General features: G+C 42.0%; 1 protein-coding gene and 1 non-coding gene across 3 annotated transcripts in view; both read right to left on the bottom strand.

Annotated features, from left to right (window-relative positions):
- Positions 1-745: 745 nt before the first annotated feature.
- htt (huntingtin) overlaps positions 746-24,446 on the bottom strand; it is a 29,314-nt gene continuing 5,613 nt past the window's right edge. Inside the window, exons 13-67 of one of the 2 annotated variants that reach the window (XM_030758789.1) lie at positions 22,463-22,589; positions 22,239-22,357; positions 22,038-22,149; positions 21,697-21,834; positions 20,962-21,120; positions 20,758-20,855; positions 20,500-20,639; positions 20,308-20,371; positions 20,116-20,216; positions 19,863-20,009; positions 19,475-19,595; positions 19,229-19,374; positions 18,893-19,074; positions 18,561-18,778; positions 18,311-18,437; positions 18,094-18,218; positions 17,893-18,003; positions 17,678-17,755; positions 16,822-17,045; positions 16,653-16,731; positions 16,413-16,574; positions 16,276-16,331; positions 16,028-16,176; positions 15,776-15,912; positions 15,556-15,672; positions 15,274-15,396; positions 14,904-15,163; positions 14,636-14,778; positions 14,255-14,477; positions 13,867-14,008; positions 13,434-13,613; positions 13,092-13,268; positions 12,805-12,881; positions 12,307-12,442; positions 12,062-12,184; positions 11,724-11,931; positions 11,437-11,582; positions 11,075-11,252; positions 9,881-9,979; positions 9,559-9,743; positions 9,351-9,477; positions 9,137-9,240; positions 8,685-8,839; positions 8,446-8,585; positions 8,257-8,342; positions 8,019-8,149; positions 7,795-7,927; positions 7,427-7,582; positions 7,126-7,316; positions 6,174-6,288; positions 5,532-5,745; positions 4,207-4,426; positions 3,805-3,967; positions 3,125-3,285; positions 746-2,169 (exon numbers count right to left, since the gene is read on the bottom strand). In XM_030758789.1, the coding sequence (XP_030614649.1) occupies positions 1,956-2,169; positions 3,125-3,285; positions 3,805-3,967; positions 4,207-4,426; positions 5,532-5,745; positions 6,174-6,288; positions 7,126-7,316; positions 7,427-7,582; positions 7,795-7,927; positions 8,019-8,149; positions 8,257-8,342; positions 8,446-8,585; positions 8,685-8,839; positions 9,137-9,240; positions 9,351-9,477; positions 9,559-9,743; positions 9,881-9,979; positions 11,075-11,252; positions 11,437-11,582; positions 11,724-11,931; positions 12,062-12,184; positions 12,307-12,442; positions 12,805-12,881; positions 13,092-13,268; positions 13,434-13,613; positions 13,867-14,008; positions 14,255-14,477; positions 14,636-14,778; positions 14,904-15,163; positions 15,274-15,396; positions 15,556-15,672; positions 15,776-15,912; positions 16,028-16,176; positions 16,276-16,331; positions 16,413-16,574; positions 16,653-16,731; positions 16,822-17,045; positions 17,678-17,755; positions 17,893-18,003; positions 18,094-18,218; positions 18,311-18,437; positions 18,561-18,778; positions 18,893-19,074; positions 19,229-19,374; positions 19,475-19,595; positions 19,863-20,009; positions 20,116-20,216; positions 20,308-20,371; positions 20,500-20,639; positions 20,758-20,855; positions 20,962-21,120; positions 21,697-21,834; positions 22,038-22,149; positions 22,239-22,357; positions 22,463-22,589 (7,947 nt within the window). In that variant the 3' untranslated portion in view covers positions 746-1,955. The remainder of the gene's footprint in view (positions 2,170-3,124; positions 3,286-3,804; positions 3,968-4,206; positions 4,427-5,531; positions 5,746-6,173; positions 6,289-7,125; positions 7,317-7,426; positions 7,583-7,794; positions 7,928-8,018; positions 8,150-8,256; positions 8,343-8,445; positions 8,586-8,684; positions 8,840-9,136; positions 9,241-9,350; positions 9,478-9,558; positions 9,744-9,880; positions 9,980-11,074; positions 11,253-11,436; positions 11,583-11,723; positions 11,932-12,061; positions 12,185-12,306; positions 12,443-12,804; positions 12,882-13,091; positions 13,269-13,433; positions 13,614-13,866; positions 14,009-14,254; positions 14,478-14,635; positions 14,779-14,903; positions 15,164-15,273; positions 15,397-15,555; positions 15,673-15,775; positions 15,913-16,027; positions 16,177-16,275; positions 16,332-16,412; positions 16,575-16,652; positions 16,732-16,821; positions 17,046-17,677; positions 17,756-17,892; positions 18,004-18,093; positions 18,219-18,310; positions 18,438-18,560; positions 18,779-18,892; positions 19,075-19,228; positions 19,375-19,474; positions 19,596-19,862; positions 20,010-20,115; positions 20,217-20,307; positions 20,372-20,499; positions 20,640-20,757; positions 20,856-20,961; positions 21,121-21,696; positions 21,835-22,037; positions 22,150-22,238; positions 22,358-22,462; positions 22,590-24,446) is intronic. The other variant, XM_030758862.1, reaches the window with a different exon arrangement.
- Positions 17,487-17,616, bottom strand: LOC115790449 (small Cajal body-specific RNA 14). The gene has a single exon (XR_004020791.1).

Below are 24,446 nucleotides of genomic sequence, written 5' to 3'. Positions count from 1 at the left end.
ACATTTAGCATACAAATCACTGTGATGTTTACTTTTAATGTACTGCAGCACTCATTGCATATAAAGAAAGCGTCTAACATCAACGTCAAGAACTTCGAGGGTTTTTTTTTTGTTTTGTTTTTTAAGTGCTGTGTGTATTTAATATTCTGCACAAAGACGATGAATGATGGAAATATTTACCGGTCTTTAACCGAGACAAAACAATATTTAAAGCTCAACAAAAAACAGGAAAAAAAAAAAGAGCTCCCGCTGTGACGTGGCACCGCTATGCTACACTTCCTCATCTGTTGATTTGTCAAAGCTGCTGTTGGTCGCTAAGGTCACAAGGCTCCCTTTGGATTGTGTTGCATCTCTTCCGCACAACAGTCAACCGTACCCATGGAAATACAGTTTTAAAAGACAGGAAATAACAGTAATGCTAAGCATGCTTTCAAGCTTTCAGTGTACAGGACAAACGTATTCAGTCTTTTATCTAAGGCAAGTGTATGTACAGAGTAACGATGCCCGGCACGCTCCCAGGCAACTCGAGGTCAAGTCTTTAATAAAACACTAGAAGCTTGTAGCTTTCCGCATTCTGCCGATTATTCGCTCATTTTTCCATTTTCTTTTGTGCTTGTGCGTGTTAGGACAAAAGAAAAATAGCATCACATTATCTTACTGTCTAAATCCTATAGTTTTTACACAGTTCTCCTTTCATCATGCACCATGGCTTTTATGTTGCTATACAATTACTTTTTACAAGACATGAGAGGGTGACTATTTTATGAGGACTGTAAATCACTTCCAGTCTTATTACAACAATAATATAGTCACATCTTACATCCTGAGAATTAACAAAAGGTACAAGAAAAAGACAGGTGGAATCATTCAGGCGCACTGAGGAACATACAAGACTGCAAACAAAACAAAAACAAACAAACCAAAAAAAACAGAACTAGACAGACATAAGCAATATCATAAAATCATAAGAGGGAATCATTTGCCCCCTCTGCTACTAGTTTGGGGGAAAAAAAAAAAAAAAAAAGACATCAATACAATTTTGGTATTTTTCTTGCTCAACAGTTTCTCTTATTTCAGTGCAGATATATAGAAATGTGGCCAAGTGTCAGATTTCACCCCTTAGGTTATTTGTCTCATAATATAAACAGATGCACTTTCTGCTGGGACAAATGAAATTGCAAAACCAAACTTCCCCTGGGAGGGGAAATTAAAAAAAAAAAACATGGCTATTAGTCGTCATTCTTAACATGTGAATGACCACAAATAACTTCAATATATAAAAGAAATTTACTGACTTTAAGCAGGTGTTTGACTCATATTTCAGCATCCTAACCAGACCTTAAGCACTAACAGAACTCACTGAAAAATAGATGCACTGAAACTTTAAATACTTTGCATTTTCTATTTGTTTCCTCTGTTTACTGACATCACAATACTCAATCAAGTCCCCACAGGAAAATAAATCCAATTTTGCATTTGATGATAATTATCTTTATGCATTTCTTACATATCTCTCTCAAAAGGTGCTGGGAGGGAAGTACTGAAGGTGCCGTCACATCCGAGGGTGGGGTGGGGTGGTATATCAGTGTCCTTCATATTCAGATACAGAAGCCCACTGGTCCTCTTCAGAGATCACTCCTTTTACATTTAACATACACCCACATAATGGATTCAGATTGTTTCCCCCACTTTTGATGCTCACTCCACTGAATTCATTGTCATGAGTTCAGTAGTTCTACTTATCTCACTATCAGTGAAAAGGCAGAAAGGGATGGAGCTACAGTAAAACAATAAAACATTCTGTTCTCTCCCTCGGTCACAATTCACCCAGGAACTACAAACAGAGATCTAATTTCTCACCCTACCACACCTCACTTGAATCCACTTATCTCCCCTATGCTTCATTCCCCCCTGGCCTCTCCCTGTGCTTCCATGCCCTTCTCAGTCTAGTGCCCTCAGAGTGATGTATCCTGATGGATTGACTGCAAACAGCCCAGCAGCTGGTAATAAGGGCTGCCTGGCGAGGCCACAGTCTCAAATACCGACTGGAAAGCTCTGCGGTCCAGCTCCTCATCAATCTGATGCCGGTAGAAATCCATGGCCACCAGGCAGAACAGGTTAACATCCACCACTTCACTGGAGCCCATTCGGCTGATCACGTGTGGCAGTCTGGTTAAAAGCAGGTGGGTTAAGGACAACGGATCACACTGTTGGTAACCAGCAGCTAACCTGTGAATCTACACCACTAAATATAAAAGCCTAGTAAAGTGGTGGTGGTGGGGAAATAAATCTAAACACAGTTTCTATCACTGCAGTTTGATGTCTATTACTCATAGTTTGAAAGTATATGTAAACTGAATGTTTCAAGTGTATGCAGGACAAAAATTGGTGATTTGTGGAAATAACAAAAAGAATGCTGCTTTTAATCTTGCAGAAAACAGGAGCTGCAGCTCATGTTGACTTCTGTGTTTAAATGCATTGGTCTGGATATGACCTAACCAATGCAGACACCATGGTCACAGTACACAAACAAACCAATCAAGGCAGCACTAGGCAAACAACTCCTCTGTTTTGTGTGGTAAAATGACTGTTTTTGTCAATAAGAGTTGGGTGGAGTTTATCCGCTTCAGTTCCTTGTCAGAAAGAGTAATGAAAACATTCGAAATATAATTGTACACTTAAAGTGGCACTGATGACTTCTAGGAGCCTTAAATCTGTTGAGCTGTTGACCATGTTGTCATTTCTTCTGTCAGCTGCCACTCTGAGGTAACACACTGACTGTGGAGCAGAACCTCACAGAAAGAAACTACACTATATTAGTAATATTCAGTTTAAATAGTACGGTTTTACTAAAACATAAATAAATCTGTAAAATGGTTTAACAAATGCTGCAGCTCCTGCTTTTAAAAACGACCTATGAAATTACATTTTATATTGATCGGCCTGTTTTAAATAAAATGCTTGTGTCATGATATTTATCTCAAGCTGCTTTTAAAGCAGCTTGAGATAAATATCACGCATCACCTTTGAGCCTAAAAACACCGTGATACGATTTTTTTTCCCCTACTGCCCAGCCATCCTGGTCCAGTATCCTGCTTGTGAAATCTTCTACATGTAAGGATACAGTGCTGAGATCCACTGGGAGGTGGAAGCAGACACAAAAAAGCAGGAGAGGCTCCACATGGCCATGGCCACTGGTGTCCTCTGAGTGAAGTTGGACAACGACAGCAGCACCCAGTCTCGCACCATAGAGGACTGGCCTGTAGCATGGAGTGTCTGGAAAACCTGAGTATGGGTGCACAGGAATCGGCAACAGTCAAAGACGAGGGGGAAAAAAAAAAAAAAAAAAAAAAATACACAACATTTGAGACACTGCCATCTTTGACTTCAGGTTTCAAATTAGAAAACAAAAAAGTTGCAGGTCTGTCAAATTACCACCATGAAGTGGTTTCTAAATCAGTGTGAAGAAAGAAAAAGTACAAGCAGGAGAAGATTCTCCATCTGTAATTTACAAAAATAAGATCTAAAAAAAAAAAAAAAAAAAAAAAAAGAACTGAGTGTGCACGATTTAGATTTTATAATAAAAAAGGTAAAAGTTTCAATATATGCTTCCTTGACTTTTTTTCCCCCTTTGTTCCAGCATGATGTTGTCAATAGGACAACAGGCTGTGAAAAACTTCTTAGTGCAGCACTTGTCCGGCAAAGAATTAAATTCAACAAAAAATATCATGATGTGCAAGTTTTTACATTTTTATCATTTTGCTTCTATTTTTGTTGTGAATGCGCTCGTTTCCTGCCGCTGACCTTATAAACGACCGTCGCCATGAATTGTGGGTAAGGCTGCTGATTAGACAGGAATTCTCCGATGACCTTGTTCATGACGTCCTGTGGCGGAAAGAAGTCATCCAGAAACTGGGGCAGGATCCTGGACACCACACGAGCCTCACTGGGTAAACCCTTCCTAATTCTGCAAACAGGAAACCCCAGAAGAGCAAATGAAGACAAAATAAGTTACAAAAAAGCTGTTGATAAAAAGCTGAATATTTTTGAAAGTAGTGAACTAACAAAAGAGTTTTAAAAGTTTCCAAACTCTTCCAAAACAAGCTTCGGCTCTAAATTCTGTGTGTATGGGTTGATCTTTTTCCAATTACAAAACCTTTTTGTATAATGGAGTGTGTGTGCGTGGGCGTGTGCATCAGAGTGTACCTGTCGAAGAGCACAGAGACCCTCTCCATGGCAACAATGATTGACTCGCTGTCTGGCGCTTGAGGGTCAGAGTGGGCGGGGCGGCTGGCAGGGCTGGCTTTCTCCTTGCCTGAAGAGAAACCAACATGACCCGCTGTGACGCCCACTGCCTCCGCTACAGCTGAGCTAGAGTCAACCTGACCTCTAACCCCTGTCACGTCTGAACCCGACGTAAGCACCGCTGAGAAGACGAGAGGGGGGGGTGGCACCAGTTGAACCAATGGAGCAAAGGTTAGAGCGGAAGTTGGCAAACTCATCACAAGATTCAGATCAGAATTTTGTTCACTTCAAACAGAAAATTTAATTCACGAGAGCTACTTTCAGTCAAATGACATTCTTAAGTTTTTTCTTTAAGTGACTGGTGTATTAGAGGGACTTTAAATAACATGTTTCGCGGGTCCTTTATATTCTAGATTAGCCACTGCTGTGACCCAAATGTGCTTCAGTTTGCACATACAGCACATAAGAGATATGGAGAAAGTTATTAAACTGGTTTGCAATTGCAAGAGCTGGGGTTTGATGGCTAGCTCTGCGCAACACAAGTTATTTAATCTATCAGCATAAGAACGAGAGCATGGTAAGAGCTGCTAGAGTTAGTAAGGTCCAACGTAAGGGTTAGAGGTAGGTATACCAGAGGTACAGTATGTATAACATCTGTTACATGCAGGAAGCAAGCAGGTGTACATGGCATTATGTTCAAAATGAAATACTGCCAAGTTTGAAAATGCAGTCATGCTGTAATAGAGAATGAAATCACTACAATAGGTATGATATGGTTTTTAGTGAGTAAATGTAGGTGTGAATGTTAGTAATGGTAGTGGGTGTAGAGAGGGTGCAGGTACAGAGCACAATGTGAAATGGATGGTGCACTTGTAATGATTCTGTTTCTTAAATATTTTCAGTCCTCTATAAAACAGAGTCAGACTTTTAAGGAGAGAACACAGCACACACTGCATAATGTTAGGAAGGATAGGGTCAAGGATTAGTCCAGAGGGATTAAATAGGACAAAAGCTCACTGTAGCAAGGCACTCATGTATTAAACTTGCAGGTCTACAAATTTATCTAATGCTTCCATGAAAAGAAATGATGAGAAGTATTATGCTTGAGTTAGCCAGCTAGCTTGATGCTATAGCAGGTGTGCAGTTGTTTGTGAAAGTCAGCTGCAGCAACACTAATGCTAACACCAGTCCTAATTGAACATGCCAGTGATTAAGCCAGCATGCCAGCAACACATTTTTGAATGTGTTGGATGTAAAGTTAGCAGTCATGTTAAAGCCTTGCTTACCAGTGTACATGCAGGTCAGCATGAGGCCCAGGGCAGCCATGGCTCTGTGTGGTGACGGCATGTTGACTCTGTCCACACTGAGTTTGACCAGCGCTTCTCCGTCCACTCGTGACAACTGCTCTGACAGAAGGAGGCGCTCCAGCCCACGAAGCACGCAGTGATAGATGATGGAGGGAGTGGAGTCTTCGCTGGCCGACACCATCACACCACATAACTGGAAAGATGAGAAAGGGAGGCATTCTTAGAAAGAGGATAAGACAAAGGGGCATGTGGCACTAATGTATAATATGTGAGCTTCCTGCAGCCATTTTCACATCTGAACTCTGAACAGAGTCAGGAGAATCAGATCAGGACACAGGAAGGATACCCATAGGCAGAGAAAAGGAGGTGGTGGAAATACTCTGGTTTAAGCAAAAATGATGCCTGAAGAAAAGAAAGCATACAGGAGGCAGGACTCTCAGTAGAGGTAAATGCACATCACAATTATGTCTTCTATGCTCACATGAACACAGACATCATTCAGACTTCACTCAGACTTTGTACTACGAAGCTAACAGGGTAAAGATCATTTACTGTCCAACTGTCAGACATTTCTCTTCTCACATGCAGCTCTGTCAGTTCATTTGGTTTATTTTACTTTACCTGTATAATTCCAGCCATAAATTCAGTTCCTACATCTAGAGGGTAGTTCTCCATCATGTAGAAAGCCACTGCGCACATCACCAACACATGCTGCTGGTTATGCAGATTCACACAGCTGCAGAATAGAGAAGGCCAACACACAGCAAGCAGAAAAAAAAAATTATAATTAAACAGATAAATAGAAAGTGCAGTGGCTACAGATGTGTGACAAATGTAAGGAAATGACAAAGTGTGTTATCTGATGCTGGGCTACCCTGTGCTATTAGAACAATTTTAGTGCACCTTGGCATTGAAAGTCTCTGGAACTCCATCTTTTGGAAAAAGTCTTTCATAGCTCCACTAGTGTTTTGGTGATGGTGAGAGTGCTAGCTAACACACAGGTCCAAAATGTCCTATATTTGTTCATTTGGAAGATCGGTTGGCAGCAAATGCTACAGCATATGATTCATACTATTTCTATACTCCAATCAGTCAGTGATCCCTGAATGCCCTGTTGTTATTCTGGAGACACCACTCATGTCGAGATAGAAATGTTTCACAGGATAAAGGTAACACTTTGCATTAATTTGCAGTGTCCTTTCAGTCTATGTGCACAAATGAACTACGCAAGCAAAATGGCCCCTGCAGCATAACAGATCTCCTCACTGTAGGGGGTCAAGAGTTCAGGTTTTTCTTCTTAATCTGTCCCCATCTGCATTTAACTGAAATGTAAAAAGCAGCATCTAGGGGTAAAGAGTTGCACTGCACACTTGGTTCCATCACCTCATTAAGCCAGATAAAAACTAATTCACAGATCCTCTTACAGACAAGCAAGGCGGGGGTGGTGGGGGGTCACACACTGACATTAAAAACATTAGTACCAGTGGCTCTTTGATCAAATTACCTCCTTAGAAGGTGAGTTAAGGCCAATGTCTGCATAGGCATAAGAGGTGTAAATGAGATCTATACTCACTGAGCAACAGCCTTGAGGTTGGATAGAAGGTACTCAGAGACTGTGGGGATGAGCTGTTTAGCTGTGTCATCCAGCAGGTCACACTCCAGCACATACAGCACCCCATGCAGGGCTCCCATACGGCTGGGAAGGTGAGTGCTCCGCAGGGTTGTCTCCAAAAGGCGGCACACAGGCTCGGCTATTACCTTATCCTACAAATGCAAATGTAAAAGTTTCACATACTGGGAGCAGTAGTGTACCATCAAACTCAAACACACCATCTTCCACCATCTCAGGTCCCATCACACACAGCTCCTCTCACCATGCCCAGAACAGCTGCAGCCTTGCAGATGGCTGGCACAAGGTATTGATTCAGGATCTCATCCTCTGGTGGATGGAGCTTCTGCAGTTCCATCAGGGTGGAGAACATCATGTCAAACTGGTTCCTTTCTGTGAACAGGTCCGACACCGCCAGCAGCTACAGAGAATGACAGGAGTGGATTTGTCAGCTGAGAGGCTGAGCGTGACCTCGGTTACAGCCTCATTTTCGAGCCCTCAGGACAGACGAGGTATAAATTTTAATATGTCTAAATTAAAGAGTAAAATTTCACCCAAGTGCATTCCTTCACATCAGTGAAGGACAGATGTTTGACTGAATAAGTCAAACTGAGCATGTGCATCATAGCTCACCGATCGGACCACTTCACTGATGAGAATGGTCGGGGTCCTCCTGTTACTTGGAGAGCTAGGGATCAGCCACTGGCTGTAGAGCTCCAGGAGAAACTGAGAACATGAATGAATATCCACGCCTGCACGGTGCTTCCTGAAAGCAAACAGTCAAACAGTCGATTAGAGTGTGTCATCTACACTGGAAACTGAAGGAATCTGTATGTGTAATGGTGCATTTTTCTAACCTAGAGTTTATAGGAGATATAGGTGGGGAGGTGGGCGCTGGAGTGTCTGCCTCATCTTCTTCATCCTCACCCCACTCTTCCTCCCTCAGAGGTGTGATGTTGTTACCCAACCACACTGAATGGATGGAGACCTGGAAGGAAACATGTCAAATATTAATAAATAAAAAAAACATTTTGTTCGTCATATATTGTTCCTCAAAAGCTCCATTACAGTTTACTTTTTTTTAATGCTTCTTACCTGCCCCAGTTTGTAGTCCATGTTGCCCATCTCCCTCTCTGTGTTGATCTGAAGCAACAGTTTCTCATGGCTGATCAGCGTACCTGCTGAAACAAATAAGACAGGCTGTTATTTCACAAATAAATTTTAAAACAGTGGCAGATGTAATGAAGGAATTAAGGAGTGTGGGACTGGACTTCTTTCTGTTACCTGCAGAAGCTGCTGATAGTGAGGGCACAGGATCCCAGGCATGGTAGGGGTGGGGTGTATGGATGTTGTCCCTTTTTGACACAAGAGCCTGAATCTCTCTCTCCACCTCACCTCTTATCACTGCAAGTTTTCTTCCAAACCTGAGCACAAACATTACCAAAAAGAGGGGGGGGGGGTCTGTTTGTCACATGCTCATTTTGGGCTGATGTACAGTACACAAATATTAGCTCTATAACTACCGTGTTTCCAGGGCTTTGAGGCTCTTGTTGCGAGGCTGCTGTTCCAGACAGCTGACTGCAGGATTGCCAGGAGTGGGAAGGGTCATGGCACTCAGCACCAGGCTGGTGATGGCCTGCACTGCTAACACATTCAACTGGGTACGCTCCAAGTCCTCCTAGAGACCAACGGATTAAATTAATAGGTGGTAGGAAACACTTAATGAGATGGCAATGGGAACAGATGCAGTCTTTTAGCACAACACAAGGTGTCATAATATTTAGAGCATGTGGTAAACATCGTATGTTCATAGTTGTTTAAATATTTATGGGTGTATAAAATACATAGGCCAATGCATCCTCCAATGTAAGCAAATACTTTAGTTCATATGAACATGTTGTGAGGTTTGCAGTTCCATAAACCTTCCAAACAAGCAACATTTTCAGAGTGAACAATTTTCTAGTTGTGTGCATACCTCCTGCTGCGTGTCCTCCTCCTGGTCTTTAGTGATGGGTTGGGTGACCAGCACCCCTAGTAGAGTGGCCCACGTCTCTTCAAATTGAGTCCTGCTGCTCCAGCCTAAACATACAGCAACCAAAAACCCATGCAGATGTGAAAATGTTACTTTTAAAAGAATTTAAGCATCAATGTGATAAGATTATGTACATGCTGAATGCATATTTATGTACCCAGTGTATTGATGCGGTAAAGAAACTCTCTGAAGACATCCTTTTCCTGAAGGAAGTCCACGGGGATCTCAGGCAGCGTTGTGCCAAACTCTCCTCCTGGTTGAGGGGACCAGCCCAGTTTCCAAACCTAAGCACACAGACAGAGCATTTAAACAGATACTAAAATAGATTCATTTAACTGCTGGCACAACTTCGTTCAAACACTCACCAGTGGAGGTACTCGGGTGTAGCTGTTGACCAGAGGGAGCCGAGACAGACTGATAACAATGTTGCGCAACGTTGATGTGAGAAAAGCGGGTAATATAGAGTTTCTACGATGACCAAGGGAAAGGATGCTCTGCAGGCTCTCCACCAGCTCAGCCATGATCTCACATGCTTGCCACTCACACATGTCTGTAACACAGGCATTTAAATGTTACCCTGTAGTTATTTTCAATGGACAATCATTACACACAAAAAAAGAAAATTATAATAATCAAATTTCATGAAACAACCCTGCAGTTTAACTCAGTTTCTAATTAAATTCTTACGGTCAGCGTGCGCTGCATCTACTTGATCTCCATCATCTTTTTCTCCTTTTGCCATTTTCTTCTCTGGATGCAGCAGCTGGTCACCAGGACTCACAGCCACTGGAAGGGAAAGGCAACATTTATTAAGAAAAAAAATAAAAAATTCCAAAAAAATACCCATCATCGATGGGGGTTAAATCAAAGCAAATTTAAGCATGCTATAAGAGGTTGATATTGTGTGATTATCTTTACCATTTCTACAAATACTTTTTGGTAATCACATCCTAAAAACTTCCCTGGTAAACAAATTAGAGAAAGTACATGTTGCACTCCTGTACAAGGTGTTTATATAATCTTTCTATTTATCAAATCTGTAACAATAAGCCAGACATAATGCATACTTACAAGGTATTCACATCACATTATACTGATGTGTACAGGAATATTACTACATAATACACTCATACTACATAATCTGCTGCTATCAATACATTATGTATAACATCATCATAATCATAAGGCAACCATGTTGTTTAAATTTGAGCAATATTGCTGAGCAGTAGGTATGGCTTTAATACTGCTCAATGATGAGTAATAGCCTGTACTGTTAATGGCCATAAGTCATCCATGACCAATGTGATAGACAATCTCAGCCAATCAGAAGTCGGCATCACAGGCTAATCAATAAGGCTGCAGCCTAGAACTGATGTTACTATAAATAGACTGGCTCTTTACCAAGAAATATGGGATTCCCTGGTTTATCACTAGGGTACTAGCTACTGCCAATTGGTCAGCTGCTAGATATGAGGAATCCCCACTTTTTCCATTTCAGTCAATAATGGTCAAGTAGATATAGTCAATTACTAGGCTAAGCTAATCAAACACAAGAAAGAGGCTGCACATCATTAGCATATATTATCATAGCATTAGCAGCCTGATATTATCAATGTTGTTTATTCCCCACTTCAGATAAATACAGTCAAAGTGTACAAAGGGTACTAAACATCCAGGAATATGCACATTTTTGAAGAGTAAATAACACGTATGCTAAATTCCACAGCTCTGCTCCTTGTGCTTTTGGAGTCTATAGATCAGAAAGGTAAAACCTCATGGACAGATGCCCAAATGGACGGACAGTTTGATAACAATATCCTCCTGCTTTATATCTGGCAGGAGGATAAAAAGTACACAAATGCATCTTTCTGCCATCATTACCTGCAACAATAATAAGTCGAAGGCAGTAAATGAGGGAGCAGGTATGCGTGGTGTACTCTGGGGTGGAGAGCTTGTTCCAGACACAAGGCTGCTGCAGCGCCAGACACAGGCAGGAAAGAGCCCACTGCAAGTCCACACTCAGGGGTAGCCGGTCTTGGAGCAGACGCCACACTACAACCTGGTCAACCAAAGTGTCACACATATGGGTATAAGAGTGTCGTAAAGAAATCAAAGACTGTGCAAAGCAGTCATACCATAATAGTTTGATATGTTTGGTTTAGAACAGACCTTATCAAAAATCATCAACAAAAAAACACCCAGAGCACTCAATGGGGTACTAAGAGATGTGCTTAGTCTTTCACCTCAGTGGCAGTGCAGGTGAAAGTGGTGATGAGGTGCTCCTTGTCTGAGGGAATATGCAGTGAAGAAGGGAGCTGGCTCACACTCAGCAGGTACTGGGACAGTGCTCTACAGAGTGACAAAACTCTGGGGTAGAATCCAAGTTCATCTGAAATAATTTGGAAAAGAAAAACCTTTTGTTAAATTAGCAGATTGCACTGGACAGTACCAAAAACACAGACACAGAACAGGTACTTGTGTTTCCACTTTTTTTTTTCTGATCCATGTTTTCCCTCCTTCCCAGTCTCACCATACACGTCACCCAGCTGGTCCCAATAGGGCTGGGATTGGGATGGTGGCAGGAAGGACTGGTGTGGGGCAGGAAGTGACCCCGTGACCTCTGCTAGTTGCTCAAGGGTCACCTGCAAGGCTGTCTCCAACAAAAGTGACCCCTGACCCCGTGCTAACCGCTGCACGCCCATACTCAGGCATGGACACAACAGGCTTAGATTGAACTCCTGGGAAAAAGAACATCAACATATTTAAGATTATTGTGGACTGATGTTTGAGCACCAACCTGTTCAGATGCTCCTGTTGTGCAGATGACAACATTTGTGAGCATAATCAAACAGCTTGAATGTTCTTTACCTTGCAGCTCATGACACTGAAAAGATCAGCAGGAGGTAGTTTGGTAAGAAGTTCTGTCGTCTCCAAAAGGGAAACATCTCCACGAAGACAGCACTGAGACTTCACCAGAGCCACATACCACTCCTAAAATAAAAGGGGGGAAAAAAGAAAATGAGGGAAAAAAAAAAAAAAGAAAAAAAAAAAACAGATTGTGAATCTGAAAATCCAGGTTTGTCAGACTGTGCAGACCGAGTACAGTTTCTCACCTTGTCTGCAATGATCATCTCCGGAGCGGGGGGTGGATCCCCATCTAACGGGTGTGATGTCACTGGAGGGGTGGGACCGCTAGTGTCAATAACAGTGGCTCTGAACCTGTCCAACAGGGAGTAGAACCTCTGATGCCTAGGACAGATATATACAGAATTTTACAATCACAAAAAATAAAAATCTTTCAATTAAAACATAAGAACCCCCAGATTCAATAGAGCCCTATCAAAGCCCTGCTAAGCAAATAATGTCAAATTAACTTAATGTGAAATATGACATTTGATAACCACAATCCACATATATATTGGCAGCACAGTTCAATTTGTGTGTGTCTATTATATAAAATCCTTTAGTGGATTTTTTTTTTTTTTTTCTCCAAAATCTAGTTTGAGCAGGTGGGCAATACAAGGGCATAACTCATTTCAACAGGGACACAAAAAAGAGAAACAATACAAAAAACTACAAACTGTCAAAATGGCTGCAGTACACAAGGTTACCTCTGAGCTAAACCACTGCTCTGGAGATATTCTTGGATCCTGTCCAGTTCCTCCACAGGAAGCTGGGCTATGCTGTTCTGAAGGGTGAAAGCATGAACACAATGAGAGTTCTGACACAAACAAAATAGTATCACTAACAGTTTTTTCAATTCTGATTATTTTAAAAATTCCAGTAACAGCTCCCAAATGTCCATAGGACTAGAAAAAAAAAAAAAAAAAAAAAATGTAACGTGCCCAGCTTTCAGGCAAACTTCCAATAAAATTCACACTCTACTACTAAAACGTACCTGTAACGTCTCAGCCAGCAACATCTCTACCCTGCGGCATGCCAGTGTGTCCACCATGCGAGCCAAAACTCGGAAGGGTGTATTAAGCAGCTTGTCAACATACAGCATTAGTAGAGACCCAGACTGACTAAGGTGGATGCCTTCCAAACACTGTAAAGTCTTTTTCAACATGGTAGGCTACGAAGAAGAGGAGAAAGACACAGTAAGGGAGGGAAGAGGGGCAGGAGAAGAATAAGATGCAAAAATGGCAGGAAAGAAGGACAAACCATGTGTTTTGTTTTTTTGACAAAATGTCAAGTAGGTAATCAAGAAATTAGAAGGATGAACAGGATGTTATCTTACAGTAGTGAGGTTATCACAGCGGGACTGGATGGCCTGGATGAAGAGGCCACTGGCTGCTGAGTTGCGGTGGACAGCACTGATAAAATCCTGCACTGGGGGCTCATGGGAAAGGTTGATGAGGTCACGAACATGGTTGACAATCAGCCAGGTTAGATGCTCTGAGTCATGGAGGTTCTGACACTACAAAGGTGAGGAGAGGGAGAAAAAAAACAAAACAAAAACACTTACAAAACTGATTATCTGTTGCTCAACACCACTTGGAGTTTCAGCCATTGTAGTTCTCAGATAGTAAAAGATAAACATATCCAAATGTAATTTTGATCATGTTTGAGAAACAAGGTTTTCTAGCTTGGAACAGTGTATCATGATGTATGTATAATTTATCCCAGCAGTATAAGCACACTGTGTGGTCCAACATTCTTAACAGTCTTACCACATAGTCACAGAAGAGGATTAGGGCTCCCCTGCGTACAAGCTCTCTGTTAACCATTACTAACTGGGACTCAGGCTTGTCCTCTTCACCTTCCCCTGAGGAGTGAGGGCTCAGCAGCTTCGTGGATGACAGACTTTGTCGTCTGATAGAATGAAAATAGGGCACAGAAAAAGTACTGATTTAACAAGGACACAGCGCTGTAATGTTTGCATATTTGTTGTGCTCTTTTTTTTTTTTTTTTTAAATGTCAAAAAAGATGCCAGACAGGGACCTTTGCACCAGGAAGCATTTTCCCCATTTTGTTGCATTTTCCTTGCCCCACTTACAATAATTACAAGGTGTGCACAAAAACAGCTGACACCAGTTAGTCCCCCCACGCTGTTTTTACCTGGGTGTCTGATGAACCTCAGCCCACCAGGAGTAGTTGGTGTAGTTAATGATGAGGAGAACCTGGCACCAGAGAAGCACCAGGGATGGATGGGTGGTGATCAGGCATTGTACCATGCCATTCAGACCTTCTAAGGCATAGAAAAGGTTGGCCTCAGTGGCTGCCTGTCCATTCTCACCCTTGAGGAGACGGCTGGCTGCAGCTGTGATCCTGCGAAACATTCCTAGAAGGGAAAAAAAAAAAAAGAAAATTAATTTGATATTGATTATATTTAAAACATTATGTTAAAAATAATCATCATGCAGGCAGTTTGTGCATTTAACAAGACTCACTATAAAACATCATAGCCTAACAAGCAACAACACTATGATAATAGCTCACCGCTTTTGAAGACATGTATGAGACACATGAGCAGCGTGCCGAGCTGCTGGCAGTAGAAGGTGTGTTGCTGCTCAGTTATGTCCACTTTAACCTGCCTCGTGGAAATGTCATCCAGCAACACACCAACAAGCTGGAGAAGGAACCTAGATGGGAGAAAGAGGGGAAGGAGAACGCAAAATACAATATGTGAAGGCAATCTTGTAGCTGCAAACACAGGAGTGTAGAAACATTCCTCAGTCTGTCAAAGATAGTGAGTACATTTACTCACCTAGCAAATGTTTCCTCAGGTAGAGCCTTTTGCGTTTCACCATTAGCTTCCTGTTTACAGACTGTGCCAGCACCAGGGGGGTCATTTGGAGAGGGGCTATGCTGGTGCAGGCGCCGGATAGTGTGGCAAGAGAGGAGGTTTGGAGAGAGTGCCAGCTCATGGACCCGGGAAAGCACAATGTCCTCAGTGGACTGGGAGACCAGTACCCTAAGCACTGCCAGGATACCAGATACCCACAGCTGGACTGTAGCTACAGATGTCTGCAAGCGCCAATGTCAGATTTCACATCAAATGTTACAGTTAAAAAACAATCAATCACTCTCTTAAAAAGTAGGCAAAGTCAAAAAGTGCCCGTTATGAGACGCCTCACCATGGTGGCTGGGATGGTGAACATACTCTTGAGCAGCATGTCAACAGGTCTGAGGGAGGACGGTGCAACTGTCTCAAACAGAGTGTTTAACACTCCTAATGCCTCCGGCGAGTCCAGATGCATCTATATGGACAAAACATACAATTATGTTTACTGAAACAAAAAGAAATTGCCAGATCATTTCATTACACACTTTGTAAGTGGTCACATATCTGATGACTGCATAAATTAGTTTTTATATCAAAGTTAATCCAACATATACACCTGCAAGCATTTTCATACCTGCTGCTTGGCAATCATGGGAAGTATGACATCTGCAATCTGTCTGGACAATCTCTTCCACTTGTCTTCATTCTCTTTGTGGCACTGCTGCAGTACAAGAATGAACATCTCCAACACCTGTAACAGACATGTGAAAGCATGAGCAGGGCAGAAAAAGAGTGGGTTTCACATCTGATGAAATCATCATGCTGCGTCTCTTCGCATCTACTTGCAGCCATACCTGATGGTACTGCACGAGCCTGAGCAGCATAGAGACCACGACTTCTTTCTGTGTATCCAGCTCCTTGCCTGCATCTGCTTTGTTTGAGCCCCTCAAGACAAACAGGTCATGAACTATAGGCTGCAAGGCTGGGATGGCTGTAGAAGTAGGAGAAAGGTAAGCGTAAATATGAGGACCATCAACCTATAATAAAAACATGTGGGAGTTAGAAGATAGATTAAAGATGATACAAGTCACATGCATTCCTCTCACCATGTGTGACAGCTTTCCTGCCACTTGCCATAATGCCATCACACAGCTGGATGATCTTGGGGATGCTGATAATCTGCTTGGAGTGGTAGCGCTCATAAGAAAGCAGCACCAGGAAGAAAAAGATGTTGGGAATGATGGCCTCTGAATCTCTGTAGGTGATGCACAAGTTATTTTATTTCGCAGGAAAGCTATGTGGCAAGCTTTAATTATATGTATATACCCACGGATAACATTTACTGTAAACGTACCTGAACTGCCCCACTTCAATATATTCAAACTGTTTTAGGACAAAGCCTATAAACACCTGAAACACAAATGTCTGAGTGAGCCATCCTATTAAATTTGAAGTTGGAGATGAGCAAAAATGTGCATGTGTTTGTTTTACCTGGTCTGAGTCTAGCAGGCAGTAATTGACTCTGAGCTGCACAAGCTGAGCGAGCAGATCCAGTACTTGTCTTTGCAACGCCACAGATGTGCTGGTGGTGTACTGCTTCAAAGCTTTGATCACCAACGGCTCAAACAGTCGAATATGGTTGTGAATGGCATTCTGAGAAAACAGAAGGCTGCAACATAAGCAACATTTAGTGCACAATTTCAGTTTTCAAAAAGCAGCAAAACAATGTACCTTGTCTCCTCTGTGGCGTGCTGCATTTGTGATGTTGGACCTCAGCTGATTGGATGCTTTTTGCATCACATCAAACCATCTAAAAATGGAGAAAAAAAGGAAAGCTTGTTATGTCCTGGATGTGGACATCTATGCACATCTATTTGAGATATGTGTTGCTAGAACTCACCCAGAGGTATCCTGCTCCTGTTCAGCCTGCACCATGTTACGGAGACTTGCATCAGCAAGAGCCTGGGTGAAGTGTGTATATGGAGCCATGAAACAGTAGTGATAGAGCCCCGGTCGGAGGCTGGAAGAGCCAAGACGGAGCGCTTTGCCCTGGGAGCGGCTGGGTCCACTCAAGACACCCTCATACTGGGAGGCCAGGTTGGTCCCAAACAGCGTCTTCAACAGCTGGAGAACAAGTCAACTATTAGCACAAGGAGTTCTTTTGCAAGTATACCATCTATGTTTTTTAAAAAAGGAAAAAGATTAATAAAAAGATCTAATTTTCAACTTTACATTAAATTTGAGAATCCAGCTGATGTATTTAAAGTCTTTTTTTCTTTACACTGCAGTGTAATAATTAAGCTCCAGTGGATCCACTTTTCCTTAAGAGCACCTGCACCCACGGGATTAATAATTATCTAACCAAAAAAAAAAAAAAAATCACATCATGCTTTAATTCTAGTTTTAATTCAAAATTGACAAGCTGTGCATAATGCCTTAAACAGCAACTTACCTAAGCTACCTTACAAGTCCTTTTAGTGTCACTATGAATTTAAGAATTTGTCAAAGGAAAACTGCTTTGCCATTGAGAATAAATATTAATTTGTGTCACGCTACATAAACACGAATGTATGGAACCATCGCACAGGGAAACCAACACCTTTACAGGCCCTGTCGGCAGGAACCAGCCTCACTCTGTGTGGAGTCACACCAGCTGCAGCACACTGCTCAGTGCTAGAACCACAAAGACTGCCACACACGAAAAAAATGAAAAGAAAAATCTACATTTCACAGGCAGAAACACACAACATACTAACCTGCTGTACACAAACGGTGGCCATTGTTGGTTCTCTGGAGAAGCAGGACTTGAGGTAGCCCAAAATTTCCTCCACACACTGAGGAAAAAGAAAATGTTACTTTCTACTGAAAACAGCAAATATTATCAATAAATTGGCTGGTCACAAGAAAATAACCTGTGAAAAATGACCCAAGACCACTCGTTACCTGATCCCCCAATAATAATAATCTTTACCTTCCCGATGTCATGTAGTGTAGCCAGCTCCAGCAGCTGAGATAGAACATCTAACGTAGCGCGCAGGAAACTTCCAAATTTTTCTTGGCTACTGTGAAGGTCCAATGTAACCTAGAAGAGAATTTGAACCACTATAAACCACCATTCAGGCAATAAAAATATATTAAAAACACTTAAGTTTAAACAAATAAGTGTTCTGACCTTATAGTTGGCATGGGTAGCTTTGAGCACATCATAGAGCTTGAGGTAGGGTGGCAGGTGATAGAAGTTGCCAAGGGTGGTAGATTTGTTTACAGTTGTTGATCCTGTACTGTCTGTTGTCCTGCCTGCTCAGAGAAAATAAAAGGTCTCACTTAATATTCAGACGCGAGAGAGATGATCTGTAATGGTGTTCAAGCATGGTGAGGTGTTTATGCACCTGTGCTGGCCTCATTGCCTTTCTTTGGGCTCATAGGGGCAGCACTGGGCTCAGCACCGTCCTTCTCCTTCCCTTTCCTACGAATGGGACTGAGGGAGGGGGTGTTGCTCAGGGAGGGGAGAGTGGCCTATGGAGTTGGTACAGAAGATATCATGTAGATAGAACTTGTGGTCAAATCCACACAAATGCATGGCACCAAATATTTTATTTCCTGAACCAATTAAACAAAATAACTCCTTATCCATCTTACCTTCACTGCTGGTCCTGGTGGTGTATCATCTAACACATGGGCACAGATGTTAAGGACCTTCAGCAGGTGGGAAAAGAGTTGCTCCACCATGGCCACTAGCGAGCGTTCTGAAAGTGCAGCCCAGGGTTCCTCCATCTTATTTGGGCCTCCACTTGTGTTCCCGCTGCTGCCTTCTTCCTCCCCAGCCCAGGGGTTGCGCATGCATTTAGGAGCCACAGCTGAGATCAACATTGGGACAATAGAGTCAATAAGTGTTGCTTGAGTGAAAAGTTTGGTCTTGTAATATCAAACTACATGAAAAGCTTCTGAAAATGTTAATGTACATTACCCACCAGCTATGAGGTTTCCGGCAAGTAATAGTGCATCTTGATGTGCAGAGAGATCCAGTGGAAACCAGGCAGAAGACAGTAAGGAGAGCACTATGTTGACCATTCCTACAGTCAGAGTCCTCCGCTCAGCATCTGTTGCAGATGATGTGGTTGCAGAAGCTGGAGCAGTGCTAGGCTGTGACAAACTGCAGAAAGGAGTGAAAGAAGAAGAAGAAAAAAAAAAAAAAAAAAAAAAAAAAAAACAGAAGAGAAGGGGAGTGTAGAGAAAGAACTGAAATCAAGAGCAGGATTAAATGAACAGGTAAAATTTACGTGAATTCATGAGTGCAGTATACAAACCTGAGGGTTCTGCCCCTGGTGCGGTTGAGACTAGAGCGGGATGAAAAGCTGCTGCTAGAGCTTACATAGCCACAGTGCCAGCCTGTGCTCCAACTGCCCACTGGAAATTTTGAAGCTAGGAGGCACAAGGCCTCACAGCAGCCAAACTGCATAGAAGATAAATAAATATTTAGGTATTATGAAACAAAAGCCATAATTTTGCAGGAGAATAGGCAAACAATGAAAAGTGCTCATTTGAAAACCTACAGTCAGAGCTCTGGAGGTAGACGAGGTCAAAGCATGTGAGACTGCAGTAACTACTCTGGACAAGTTGTTCTCCAAAGTGACATCTGACACACTGTTGGACAGGTTGTAGCCTCGGTATGTCCTGGCAGACACAATGTTAAGTGACTTAAGTTAAGTAAGGATTATTCCAAGGTTCCCTCAAGAGTTTTGTATGCAACTGCAAAATCTTATAAAAGCTTTTAGCTCAAAGCACTTCCGATCACAAGCTCTTATGAGTACAATAAGATACACTGTGCTAAAAAAAGGACAACCAGGTCAATAACGTTGAGAATTTCTTAATAGTAATATAAGCTAAGCAAACCTTTGATGACACACAATATTCATTGCAAGAGTATGTGCACGTGTGTACCTTGTGATAGTGCTAACTGTGAACTGGGATGGGGGTTGTGTCTCATGCATAAGTAGCTGCAGATAGACTGAACTCTGGTCTCGGGCAATTGCCACCACTGGGTCCACTTGGCCCTGGTCACAGTCATAGAACAACCTGGGAACCAGTCTGGTAGGGAGATGGGCAAAGAGACCATGAGTAAAAGTCAAAAAGGGCTTATTCACAATAAGTCCACTAAGTGATGTGTGACATAACAAGTGAAGAGACAGTTTACCTGCTGACAGCAGAGGCAGCCACATGCCGTACTCTTGGATCATCATCTCCCAACAAATGGATGACCACATCATTCAGCACTCTGTCTTGCAGCCGCAGCCGCTGGAGTAATGTAAGCAAAAACGAAAACAGTCAGCAGTTGAATGTTGAATCCTGGGAAGGACACTTCAAAGCAAAAAGTTGGTGAACTTACACCAGTATAGTGATGATCTCCTTTATGTAAAGTCTCAGTTTTCCTCTCCAAAAAATTAACTAATCTAAAACACAGGAAAGAGTAAAAAGAAAAATCTTTAATAAGCAAATATAGGTAATATACTATAATGGCAGGCTTAATTTTAATGAGACTGTATCTAACAGGCATCAATAAGATACAAACGTATCCTACCGGAAGTCCAATTCAGCCAGCGTTTCCAGGAGCTCAGTGCGAACGAGCCAATAGGAAGAATCCCTCAGAGCAAAAAGGTCAATCACCAACTGCAGGCCAAGCTCACTCAGGGTACTGCTGCACACCGTCATGATGCAATGCTGAAACACAAACACACAAACAGTAAGGTCAGACTCACAAACAGACACAGATAAAGAACAAAAGAGAGACAGAGAGAAAAAAAGAGAATACCAACACACTCACACAAAGCCATCTTACCCTCACTGCAGAGCAAGCCATCTTACAGGTGACAGAGGATTCATCTTTCAAAGTCTTCTGAAGCAAAGGTACCAAGTCCACCAGGGACAGTGGGTTACCTGGAGCACAGACAGGTGTAATGGGCATCTTTAAACACTATAAAATCTTTGCAAAACTCTCAGCAAGACCAAGACTAACACACTAGCAAATATCCCCAACACAAACCTGTTGCACTCTGCACACTGGCCAGCCAAGTGTGTATGTTGTAACGCGTTTTGGTGAGCGCAGCCTGTATGATGGCTGCACAAAGGATAGCTGTGGCTCCTCTAATCTGGGGGTCTCCATGGCCAACAAGGCCCAGGACATCACTAATGTATTGCTGCTCTGAAAAGGTACAAAGAAGGGGGGGACAAGGTAAAAAAAAAAAAAAAAAAAGTGCTAAAAGGCACACAAATACAGCTGTACAAATAAGTTATTTTGTAAATGACAAATACTTCCATGGCCCATAACATGCAAGAACCAGTCAGCTACAGCAATCTACATTTATAGTAACTGTTGGTGAGAAAAAACAAACATCAGTGGTCCAACCAAACAGGTGTTTTCACTTACTACCTTATTGGACACTTCTTAATCTCCAAGGACAGTATGGGTCCTGTGATGCCTGATGTGTACCAATCTCACTCCTGCCCTTTAGTTAGGTTTTTAGCTTAGTTTACAAATCCATTTAGATAAGTCTAACACACTTTAAATGTGGGCAGAGTTCTTAGCTACAGTGAAAACACCTGTGTGTTGCACAAGCTGGAGTGGTTTAGACTTTGCTCTAGTTGGCAAATCACTCATACAAATCACTAAAGCTGAAATGAAACTGAATAGCCTTAATTCTGTCCATAAAGCATTTTGTTAACACCCAGCTATGTTTCAAACATAATCTGAATAGGAGAAGTTTTATTTAGCTTTTACCTTCAACTGGAATACCGTCCAGCGGCTCCAGGTAGAGGGAGTTAAAGAAGGCTTCAGGATGCAGTGCTGCGGCTGCTCCAACGCAACTGAGGGCCAAGGCTTTCACACTCACTCGCACCTCTTTGTCAGGAATCAAGCCTGAAGAAACACAAAACAAAATAGCACAGTGATGTCAGAAACTCACAGGGACAGGCATGACTCCTATCTGAGACTTGAGACTGACTAAAGAAGTTGTGTTTTGTTGTTTAGATGTGTTTTGACAATCAGATAAATGAGTCAAATTTTTGGTTTCAAAAACAAAAAAATATTTGGGATATCGAGCGGTTTTGATAGCCGCTTACCATTTTTTTGTCCTGTTAGCAAGAAGGAAGCTGCAAGAAGCCGTACACAGTGCACCAGAGGCTCCATATCCTGGTCTGTATAGTGTCCAATTGGACCTTTTATACGTGATGGCTGACAGAGAAGCAGACAAACAATAGGTTGTTAATCTTCTTTGACTTCCACTCTATACCACAAGCATGTACAGTTTTAGGTCACTTTACCTTATTATCAGGCTCGGAGGGTTCAGCAGGTTCATCCTTTGGTACGAAACGGTCCACACTGCTGTCTGAACCCTGCCGGTTGTGACCACGGCCTTCGAAGAGATGCGGCTTGCTAAGAGCTATATGCAACACAGAAATAATAACCACCATTAAAGCCCTCTATCAATAAGCTGTGTGTGTGTGTGCGCGCGCGTGTGTGTTTATAGCTGTGTACACAACCATACCAAGTGCTGACTGCAGGAATGGTTCTGGGGGTTCTTCTTGGGAGGAAGGTGCTGTTCCTTCATCTTCTTCATCCTGTAGTGTTCCAATTTGCATCCCAGAGTACTGACTCTCACTGCCATCCAGCACCTTACACACACACACACACACACACACACACACACACACACACACACACACACACACACACACACACACACACACACACACACACACACACACACACACACACACACACACACACACACACAAATTAAAAAACATCTTCAGAAGGGAACAGAGCTTAACTTTACAAATGCATCAAAAGTGGTAATTTACCTAAGTTTGAAATGTAACTCATGCACATCATAACCAAATGTTTCGACTCACTGAATTAGTTACTGGATTGAGACAAACAACAAATGACTAAAACTGCAAATTAAATAAACATTCCACTGTTAAAAAGGTCTACTGAATCATGCTGGGGTTGACACAATTTACAGCAAACCAACTGCATACAGGTAAAAGCACGGGGTTAAAAAGTCTACAATCCAGAGGAAGACCAAGCTTTTGCTCCAACCTGACTCTGAAATTATTCTCCCAAGCTCATTTTTATCAAACTAAACTACTATAATTCAAGTGCATGTGATTTTTAGACTATGTGCTTAACTTCTGATATTAAACCAGCTTGGTAAGAACATCCCTCTAGCAAGATAAATAGTAAAATTTCAAAAAAAGAAAAGTGAGGGAGAAAAATGTGTATATAGTGTTATTCTCCAAGTTTGGCTCCTGCTGGAACAAAAGCCCATCACAACCTCTCCAAATGGTAGAGAGAAGAAGAAGAATAATACTAAGGAATAGTTGGTCTTCATGCCTTTACTTTTGAACTTCACTCCAAGCCTGTCACACAAGATATCAGGGTTGCTTACTCTTATAATAAAAAAAATTAAAAAAAAAAAAAAGTATCTGATTTTTGGGAGAGAATACCTCGAAGTGAGAGAGGAAAAGAAAGGGGCATAATCTGTCAGTGACAACAAGAGGGGGAAAAAAAGAGGCAACAAGCTAGGGAAAATCTTTGCATGGGCTAAGACGAACAAGAAAACCAAAGGAGAAAGGATGAAGAAAGCCAAACGTATTGAAACAAGCAAGCCCATCCCAATCTGTTTGCTGTGTCCAATTGGCTGACCTTGTCACTAGTGCTAGAGGAGGAGGTGGCATAGAAGGAGGAAGAGGAGGAGAAAGAGAATGAAGATGATGAAGAGGAAGCAGTGTAGACAGATGAGTCGCTGTCTGTGGCATCGGGACCCTCAGTGGAAGTTGGCGAGGGCTGGGCAGGCTCAATCACCCGCGGCAATGAAGTGCGCGACTGGGACGAAGGATAAAGAAAGGGGGCGAGATCACAGAGGCAGAATTGTATGTTATTAAGTTTTTGTGGGTTGTGGGCAGAAAGGTATAATTAACCCGATACCTCCATGTACTGACTTCAGGTGGTCTGGAGCAGAAAAAAAAAAAAAAAAAAAAATCTGCAGATTGACCACAAATTATCTTTTTTTTTTTTTTTAATTTTAAAATTACATTAGAAAGAGTGAGAGTTCTATTACGTGAGAGAATGACAGAGTTACAAATTTAAAACAGTAGGTTTTTTTATATATATGCAGTATGTGCTACAGAAAGTACTGCATTATGGTGTGTATACAGCTTTTCATTTTGCAAGGCTACCAAGTTTCTACCAAGTCTGTATTCTAGTGATCAGTCCTAAGTGCATTAGCCAGGCATTATGCTCATGATTTTCTATTAACCTGAGAAATATGTTTTGCTGCTGAGAAGAAAATTAGTTCCTGAATCTGAAAAAGCACCCCCCCCAAGAAAAAAAAAATCCTTGCAAGAGACAGACCGTGAACTTAATCCACAGCCCAGCAGTCAAAATTACTGTGTCATTAGAAGCACAAAAAACAGTATGAAAAGTACTGACACAGAAAACTAGTCCAACAGCTTCTAAGAGCCTGG

The sequence above is a fragment of the Archocentrus centrarchus genome, chromosome 1, assembly GCF_007364275.1.
Source record: "Archocentrus centrarchus isolate MPI-CPG fArcCen1 chromosome 1, fArcCen1, whole genome shotgun sequence".
Taxonomy (NCBI): Eukaryota; Metazoa; Chordata; class Actinopteri; order Cichliformes; family Cichlidae; genus Archocentrus; species Archocentrus centrarchus.
This window is presented reverse-complemented; position numbering and strand designations above follow the sequence as displayed.